Source organism: Amphibalanus amphitrite, unplaced genomic scaffold (assembly GCF_019059575.1).
Source record: "Amphibalanus amphitrite isolate SeventyFive unplaced genomic scaffold, NRLGWU_Aamphi_draft 001199F_arrow, whole genome shotgun sequence".
Taxonomy (NCBI): Eukaryota; Metazoa; Arthropoda; class Thecostraca; order Balanomorpha; family Balanidae; genus Amphibalanus; species Amphibalanus amphitrite.
This window is the reverse complement of record NW_024882693.1, coordinates 204,721-214,216: the sequence shown is the minus strand read 5'-3', so window position 1 is coordinate 214,216 and position 9,496 is coordinate 204,721. Positions and strand designations below refer to the sequence as shown.

The following is a 9,496-nucleotide window of genomic DNA, read 5'->3' as shown; positions in this document are numbered from 1 at the left end:
ACTGGGTCACCCGTCACGGAACAGGCTACATCCAGTCACTTGCTAGACAACCTAGTAATTACAGTCGGAATCCAGCGAGTCGGAGTCACATCACAGCAGCTTCAGTTCACCATGGTGAACCAACGTGTCGGTGACCCATCACACCAGAAGCTGTCAGCGCCAACAGATCATTCTAGACCAAAGGCCCATTGGTGATGGCCACACCTAACATATCAAGTGGCATGAGCCAGTCTGGCACCAGCCACCCTAATCAGTTAAATCACCATCCAGTGACACCAGTCAGGGGCATTCAGCGAGATTTAACTTGGTGCTCAGCGACGCTGCTGGCCATTGTAGGAAAGTCTGACCCGGTAGCCTCGGCACGTCGCACAGCCAGCGACACCAGCACTAGGCAGACGGACAGACACCCTCAAAGTGTTCAGGGGCGTCACATTCTTCCGAGACGGAGCACCGGCCGGGGTCTAGGATCTCAATCCCGCTCCAGCTCCTCAGAATATGATCCATCTCATCTGTGGGGTCCAGTTTGTATGTGACGGCGCGATCGATCGCGTCAGTGAACAGCCGCACGACGTTGGTGCCCTTGGAGGCGGACACGTAGTCAAGGGCATGCCGTTCTTCTCGGTGAAGTTGAAGGACCGTGAAGTCACGTCCGGGTTTCTATCTTATTGACGGCGCACAGGGCAGGGATTGTCGGCCGGTTCTCGCGCAGTTCCTGATACCATCCTGACAGGCCTTTGTAGGTGACCTTTCGCGTGGCGTCAAACACCAGAATACAGGCGTGTGCTTGGTGGTAGTAGGACGGGTGCATCGACTGAAGGCCTCCTGTCCGGCCGTGTCCCAGAAGTCAACTAGCACGTCCCTGCCCTGCGCGGGTGCAGCGGTGTCGGAACAGGTTCACCGCGAACGGGAGTGCTGGTGCGGCTTGAAGTCGTCCAGCAGGAAGCGCTCCATCATCTTGGACTTGCCGACGGCGCTGTCACCCAGCATGATCACCTTGACGGTGGCGGCCCGGCACCGGTCGGCCGGTCGTAGTCGATCTCTCGCTCTCGGGACCCGAAGCCGCCATTGCCACGACGCCCTACTGCTGAAACCTGTCACCGGCGCCGTGAGTCAGACATCGGGTCAGGTCACCGGCGCCGCGGGTAAGACATCGGTTCGGGTCAGGTCAGATGGTAGACTACATCAGTTCACGTAGATCGACTAATGATTTTGCAAATAAGATCTATGGAGACAGATATCCTGTCAGATGCGCATTCAGTCTGCATCACTAACCCCAGTGCTGTGGCAACATTCATTAGGTATTGTCAATAATCAGGGCGCTGCTTCGGCAGTCGGCATTTTAAATTACTGAAGGCTTAACGAAAAACATTACGTTTATTTCATTTAATACACAATCAGGCAGCATAACAGTGCAAAATGGCCATGAGCCAAAGGCCCAAAACATAGGTATGTAAGTGTATCAAATAGTTCACTGCTAAATAGTGTAGAGTTGAGTTGTAGGTAGAGCTATCAGGTAGAGTTGTATCAAGTCGAAATGCTCGCCAGCAAAAGCTAATCGAATGAGGGCCATCAAGTGAGACGGAGTACAAGTTTACAGAGGGATGCATATTACATACACTGAACATTGTTATTATTTTCAATAAGCAGCTTCACTAAGTCCAAGATCACAACAATCACAATAAATACATAAAACGATATCACAATGAATCCCACTTCCACACACATGGATGGTCGGTCACTTCACGGAGCGGACAATAAATACACAGTTTGTTGCCAACTAAGGCCTTCCCCGTTCAGTTCCGACCCTTACCGCTGAGGGTCTGATGGCAGCGGCTGTGGCCAACGGAACAGCTGACGCCACCACACAGACTGAGGGTGCTCCACACTGGTAATACACCATATTATCGCCCGCTAGCCAGTGGCCGATATTGTCTCGACTGTGCGGTTAAGTGAGGACCGCGGCACAGCCCGCTGCCTCACCGCTTGAACTACCCGGCCGTCGCTCGGCCCATAACATTTCTACATACACTGTTTCAACTCCAGGGTCATCGTTCATACGGCCACGACTGTTTCAATGCCCCAGTTTCATGCATCGGATAGGCATTTCACAGACATTATCACCTTCTTCGGATCAGAACCAGTCCACAGTGGTCTCCCGGAAGAGCAGTTCACACTCGTCCCGTACCAGTCGCAGCGAACCTTCCGGGGGGGGGGGGGGGATAGTCCGTTCGCTCGGCCGCAGTCTGTCCTCTGAGGATGATCTCCCCGCTCAGCCGCTAGTTTCCCCTGTGAATCATCTCTCGGCTGCAGTGTGCATAGGGATGGTCTCCCCGTTCCGCCGCTCTGTGGATGATCTCTCAGCCGCAGTGTGTCTGCACCAGGTGGCGCATCAGCGCCGCGGTGGCGCCCGTGAGCAGCGCGAGCAGCGGCGCCAGCGCGGCGTGCAGCCGCAGGCCGGCCGACGGGTACTGCAGGTGCAGACACAGACAGATCTGGAAGCACAGCTTGAGCAGCACGGCGGTCGCCGAGCAGACGGTGCCGCTCAGCCGACGCCACCGGTCCACGCCGCTGCGGCACGGCGACACGAGCACGGCCAGCGAGTACAGCAGCAGCAGTGAGTCCAGCAGCCACAGCGGGATGAACACGATGAACCAGTTCCACTGGGTGCGCCCGTCCAGCCGCAGCACCAGCAGAATCAGAAACACCAGGCTGAGGAACCAGGTGACCAGCGCCCGGTGCAGCACCGCCATCTTGTGGTGGCACAAATCTTGAGAGTATAATCGGATGGATGGTCTATCTTGAAGGACCAGACTTGGCACTCAGCCTGCAGGCTTGTGGTTTGACTCAGCTCAAACTTCAGAAACAATGAAGTGCACTGCAAACAACAAACAAGTATGATAATAATGAAGAGGTGCTCAAAATGAAATGATCAACACAAATCATTGGTGCAATGTTACATAAGTGCAATGATGATAGGCATTTATTTGAAAGTAAATGAAAAAGGTAATAAGAGGCATCAGGAGAATGCAATGTATTAGAAAACCAGCTCCTAAGCAGACATATGCACAGATCCAAGAAAATGTATCTGGGGACTGGGATTTGATCCTGCAGATCTTGATCTAGGACCCAAATGGGATTATAGATCAAGCTTTCTAGTTTGCCTGGAGAGCAAATTAGATCATATATCCTTACTCAATTTTTGCTGACATGTAAATATTCAAGGATCGCTTGTTGCACATGGCAATGGTTCTGTTTCAAAGATATTCTGTGATTAGACATCACAATTCATAGTTTGTGGTAATTATTAACATGAAATCACATGGAAACATGGTTTAAGAGGTCAGATATAGACTTATAGAGCCAGAGGAATCCACTCTGATCATGAATCCCTGTTCTTGGTTGGTCATAAAATCTTATCCTCCACCTATCCTTTGAGATCATAGACCCCGAACATATTTTCTATGTGTGATCTGATGGGAGCATAGATCCTAGTTCCTGTTTGCTTTGAGAGTTGAGATCCACTGAAATCATAGATCAATCGCTCAGATCCATGCACATCCACATCTGCCTATCACCTACGGCCATTACAATGAGATAACGTTAGTTAATAGCATCAGCGAGGGTCAGAGATGTTACAAGGTGTCACCTAATAATTGATAATGGTTATTCGGCTTAGCTTAAGTACACATCAATTAACAGTGAATTAGCTTAACCCGCACCCTGCTGGGGGGGGGGGTGTTTGAACACCCCCCCCCCTGTGGTTTTTCGCGAATACCTCAAAAACGGCGGCGCTCCGCGCCGCCGTTTTTGGTACACCTTATCATACATCAATTCTACACATGTTGTGTAAATTTCAGACCAAGGTCATTCAAGGTCAGGTCACCAGGTCACTTGAAGTGACCTCACCTCAAAAAAAGTTTCAATGTCTGTCATAGCTACACCGAGTGACCGATCGCTTTGAAACTTTCAGCGATTGCTAAGAGCAATAGCATGTACAAAATGTATATCTCAGAATTTTGATATCGATGACCTAAGGTCAGGTCAATTTTGCGACCTCCCCATTATCAGTCAATGGGAGAAAATTGAAATGCGCCTCTTTTGGACGAAAGACATTATAAACACTCCCAAACACTGAATTACAAGTGGTTTAGACATACTGAATATGAAAATGGTGTCCGTGACCCCTGTTTATGCCCTGAGGTCATCTTAGGTCACGAATGGTATCTAACAGTTTTTCGCAAATAACTTTTGATAGAGGCATGCTAGAGCGATGAAAACGCCTTATATGTGTTAAGCTCGACGATACGGATCCACTGATATGCAACATGACCCTTTCCGGTCAGGTCATGACCTTGACCTGAGGTCAAATTTTCAAGTTGACCTTTCAAGGTCAAGTTATAGTTCATTCGATGCGTCTTGACGAGAGGAACACGATGCCGGTAAAAGTAAGCTCGTACAAGGCTTAGGTCAAAAGTTATTGCAGAAAAACTGTTTCCGAAAAAATCGGCTATTTTTGCAGTTTTTGCCCCCTGCAGGCAAAACCGTTGACGTTAGGTCAAATCTGAGAGAATTATTCAGAAAGGGCGTTAATAGGGCTATCAAATGCGCTTTTCCGCGGCGCTGTAGCTCTATTGGTTCCCGAGTTATGCGTTGGCTTCTTGGAAAATGTCGACATTCGACCTGGAAATCGGCGAAATTTTGCCTTCAATGACCTCTGGTGACCTGACCTTTGACCTGACCAAAAAAGACTGAAGTGATTTCCTCATTATCTTTGACGCTCTTTCGAACGCCGCCTTCTGCGTATCGCTACGTGGCCCAGGAGCCGAGTTAGAAGGGGGGGGGTGTTCAAACCCCCCCCCCCCCCAGCAGGGCATGGAAATCCAGGACCCCCAGCTGGGCGGGGTTAACACATTACAATAAGTCAAATGTTTTATGTTGGTGCAAAGCCATAATGTTTTCAAAGTGGCACTTGCAATGCAACCACATAACCGCATTGGCATTTGAAAAAAACCATCTGCTTGGAAGAATCCAGAACAACTATTATACTAATAAGCAAGTAGAGTAGAGGTCAAAAATACAAACACACACCACTCACTAATGCTGAGAAAGCAGATGCTGACCTGTAAAAGGCGCAAACACAATGTCAATGTGGTCCAAACTCCAAATCTTACCTCTTTGTCTTGAAAAACAAGTTCAGCTAGGAATTTGTTCTAGTAAAGCGTAACCTCAGTAAAGCGTGACCTACGCGGCGATAAAAAAGCATTTATCTACAGTTTACACTTGGCAATACCCTACAATCTTATTAGTTATTTGGCAAGTTACTTGGGATTTGGGAACTTGAACTTCTTTGCTCTGCAACAATGACCGGAATGACCGACCGGAATGTTGTTTTGGTTGCGCCAAATCTCGTAAGAGCTGCGCATCTATCGTATAAGCTAAAGCTACCATATTTCCCTCTATTTTTGTTCTCTATTTGGGAGTAGTAAAGGAATCTTGTATTTGGCCATTTCTACACCTTCTGTTCCTGAACAATCTTGCTTTGGCTGCGAGTGGCGATTGCGTGCGTTGTGCCGGTTTTTAGAAGAATGAATGTAATACAGCACCTTCTTTCTATATCAGCCATTTGACCAACTCGTTCTCTGTCATTAGACTCATGATACACCAAAATATGGGAAGGTTCGGAGTTCGGACCCGAATAACACTTCACACCTTTGCAAGGGTGTGCGAGCTATAGACTTGCGACTTGAGATTGCAGTGTATGCGGTATGCCTATGCCGTGAAGAAAGGAAACGCTTTGAGACCTACACGCGAACAACAGCGAAGAGTGACGTGGTCACTTCATGTCGCGCCCCCGTTCGAATGCTTACCCAGAGAGCCGCCGTGCCGCATACTCCATCATTCGGTTTGCTACCACTCCCAGGTCCCATACACAGTTGATCACACAGGGTATCATGTATTGTAAAATAGTGACGTGCACATCACCTCTAAAGGACTCACAATAGGCACAATAAATCACATATGCTCCATGGAATGGATTCAATAGCACCACGATTGTGCTGGGTCGCGGCGGCGGATCCGCTCCCCGGCGCGCGCGCGCAGACTCTCGTCGACGGTGGGCCCACTGGCCAGCGTCACAGCCTGACGTTCCGCTGAACTGGGACAGATGGCGGCACGGGCGGAGCGGCCCAGTCCACGGTGGACGGTCCACTCCACCTCACATACACTACACATACACTAACCCTCCAAATACGCGCTAAGGCGGGCGGCAGCTGGCAGATCTCTGCTACCAAGGCTAAAAATAAATCAATCGGCATCACAGCAGCGGTTACCATACTCGTTTGCACGCTATTAAAAGCTAATACGGGTAAATCTCTGTATACCCGAAGTAGGCAAGCTCCAATTCGAGCGTTTATCACGACTAAAGACAAAAATAACTGCTGGATGCGGACTGATATGACTTACGCTAGACACTAACGTGAAGACACGGTCAATGCAATGAAAACCACAATAGGCAAGCATTCCCGGTGGGACATTCAAGTGATGTACTCCAGCAACCAACAGCCGGAACCCAATAAAAGTGGACCACAATTGACGGTAAAAGCTGATGAAACGCACGTAAACTCGCACGCAACATCATCAAGATAAGTACAAATGACAATACACAGTCGACACATTCACACACAAACGTAATACGTAATGCGCACCGAGATACGACACGCAAAAATGACACGTGGCCTCCACACGATTGACAAACTGGTGATTGTACATAAGCGCTGTACTAGGATTCCCTTCTCTTTGTACAACTTGCTAGCGGACCTGAGCTTTCCAATGAAGAATATGGTGCCGGTGTTCCAAACCAGACATGTAAGTACAACCTTGACCCGGCACCGCGGGTCAACAGCGTGGCGCAATCGAACAAGGTTCATGACCCGAGCCCGGTCAACATTCGAACACACCGCGGCCGCATCAAACAGCAACCACGCGCAGGAACCAGTGACAATGGGTAAATATTGTACCAATATGGGAATTCTTACAACAAATCTATGCTACGTCGCGAGGGACAAGCGTCCCATACACACTAGAAACTGTGAGCACAACCACGACCTTGAGCAGACGGTAACTTCATGCAAGAGGAAGCTCCGTTGAGACTTCCTTTTACCTTCATGGAGACCAATCGACGACAGCCGAAATCCTCGCTGTATCAGGACGTAACAGCAGGTTCGGTAAGACGAGGCGGTCGAAAAACGAGCGCATACGATTGCAGAGGGCTATAGTATGGGTGACAGACGGCGGCAAGGCCCCTTCCGACGGCCGGAGGGGACTAGGGACCCACCCAGCGGCCGAGAGGGTCCCGAGGACCCATCCGACGGCCGAGAGGGGGCCCGAGGACCCACCAGACAGCCGTCAAAGCACCTCACCCGGCGGCTGAGGAGCCAGGAGGCCTCCCCCAGTAGTCGTCAGAGGCCAGAGAGATCGATGGGGCCATCAGCCCAGTTTGCGTGGCTGGTACATGTGTTCAGAGTGCACCGTAACGATCAGCATACCAGAGTTGCCGTCCGCCTCCCGATACCTGCCGAGAGGGAGACATGCGACCGTCAGATACTGCGCAGGAGGAGCTAGCAGTCACTTAAGTCGGTTATAGTATCCTATCAGTGTCTATCATTTATCACCCATCAATTCCGTATCATGAGCATCGACTATCAGTAGTGCAAGTTACAAAATACTTTCAGTATGACGAGTCACGCGATAACTCTGTGGAGTGCGCGACTACAACCAACCCTATATCTTCCCGGGCATGCGGCTATCTCTTTATTCGAAAAAAAAACAACACAATACGTGACTGTTGTAAACCCACCACCCACCCTGCGCCCTTCCTTTCGACCCAGCCCTAAACCGGCGCCCCCAACTTACTGAAAGCCCTTGTTCTCCAGCCACTGTTCAACGGCCGGTTTAATCCTCGCCTTGCCGTGCTTGCTATTCTTCCCTTACCAGTGATGATTTCCACATTCTTCGATCGGATACCTGCCGGTAAAACCTCGCATTAGAAAGAAACTCAGAGCGTTGCCTAAAATAAAGTCGGGTTATAAAGCCAGACGGATGCTGAGAGCTATAAGGCGTGAAGCAAGCAGAACACACCTGACGTAAAGCGAGGTGGATATGAAGCTACACTTGTCAAACAATTTGTCAATGAACATGTTTCTAAGCAGCAAGCGACGTTTGACGATCCATCTTGCGACTAAGCTCAAATAACCCTGCGGTAGCCCAGTCATCCACCTCCCACCGACCGCAATCCGCCTATCTCTCGCTCACCGTTCCTGCCAAAGTAGCTCTGTCGGTCGGCCAGAAAGCTGGCCAGCTGCGTCTGCGCCTCTTCCACCAGCAGATGGTGAAGATCGATCCGGTTCGGATCCGAGTCCTGGAGCAGCTCCATGGTGGTGATGGTGGCGCGCATGTTACACTCCTCCACACGGCGTACAACCGCTGCCTCTGTTGGAAAGACAGTGAGGACGGAGGGTCAGATACCCGGGTGGAGAAAAGAGCGAGAAAGCGAGCTAGAAAGAGAGAAGCACAGAGAAATAGCGAAAGGAAAGAGGACGATCGAGGGAAAGGGAGATGGAAAGGAAAAAGACGAGCGAGGAAAGGGAGATGGGAGGGAGGGAGGGAGGGAGGGAAAAAGAGAAAAAGAGAGAGAAAGAGAGAGATAGAGAGAGAAGAGAGGAGAGAGAGAGAGAGAGAGAGAGAGAGAGAGAGAGAGAGAGAGAGAGAGAGAGAGAGAGAGAGAGAGAGAGAGAGAGAGAGAGAGAGAGAGAGAGAGAGAGAGAGAGAGAGAGAGAGAGAGAGAGAGAGAGACCGGAGTCAGACCGACTCTCACCTCGGCGACGTAGTACTGCGACACGCTGAAGGCTCCGCGGCGCACGGCCCTCTCGGCCATCATCTTAGCGTGTTCGATCTTCTGTCGGATCAGCTCCGACTCGGCGCGGATGTCGTGGAACGACGGCATGCCCTTCTCGGTGAGGAAGTCGGCCGGTATGGGCCCGACCGCGCCGCCCGACTGCGGGAGCGCAGAGCGACGGTCAGAGGGGGTGGAGACGGGTGGGTTAGAAAGAAGAAGGGCACCTTAGAAGAGTATTTCAATGGCACTTCACTCTCATTCATTCCATTATGAGTCAATATTCATTGAACATTGAACTCAATCTAATTTGAACTGATCATTCACGCATCAGTAACCTTGAACACTACCGAATGTCATTAAACATGAAACTCAACTCAATCTACCAGACATGTGCATCGATCCGGGCGTTGGATCTGGGATCTCAATGGATCTCACGATAAAATCACAAAATGAAAGAGGAATCTAGGCCCTAAAACTTTGTCGGATCCTTGGGAATAAGTGGGATTTACTGTCTCATTGGGTCTAGTGAAAAACAATCCTAGAAATCATCTACTATGTATTTCAGACCCCATGAGACCCTGTTTTTCGGCGATAATTTCTTCA

At 50.0% G+C, this 9,496-nt stretch overlaps 2 protein-coding genes and 1 pseudogene across 2 annotated transcripts in view; all 3 read right to left on the bottom strand.

Annotated features, from left to right (window-relative positions):
• Window positions 1–387: 387 nt before the first annotated feature.
• LOC122371061 lies at window positions 388–2,049 on the bottom strand (annotated as a pseudogene).
• On the bottom strand, window positions 1,727–5,359 carry LOC122371053 (transmembrane protein 60-like). Its single transcript, XM_043347125.1, has 3 exons — window positions 5,172–5,359; window positions 2,344–2,875; window positions 1,727–2,278 (listed from the first exon to the last, which is right to left on the bottom strand). The coding sequence occupies exon 2, from the start codon at window positions 2,748–2,750 to the stop codon at window positions 2,358–2,360; it is 393 nt and encodes a 130-aa protein (XP_043203060.1). The 5' UTR covers window positions 2,751–2,875; window positions 5,172–5,359; the 3' UTR covers window positions 1,727–2,278; window positions 2,344–2,357.
• A 578-nt stretch (window positions 5,360–5,937) lies between these two features.
• Window positions 5,938–9,496, bottom strand: part of LOC122371062 — a 28,097-nt gene continuing 24,538 nt past the window's right edge. The window contains exons 7-10 of the mRNA XM_043347134.1: window positions 8,873–9,052; window positions 8,311–8,487; window positions 7,912–8,022; window positions 5,938–7,570 (exon numbers count right to left, since the gene is read on the bottom strand). Coding sequence (XP_043203069.1) covers window positions 7,975–8,022; window positions 8,311–8,487; window positions 8,873–9,052 — 405 coding nt within the window. The 3' untranslated portion in view covers window positions 5,938–7,570; window positions 7,912–7,974. The remainder of the gene's footprint in view (window positions 7,571–7,911; window positions 8,023–8,310; window positions 8,488–8,872; window positions 9,053–9,496) is intronic.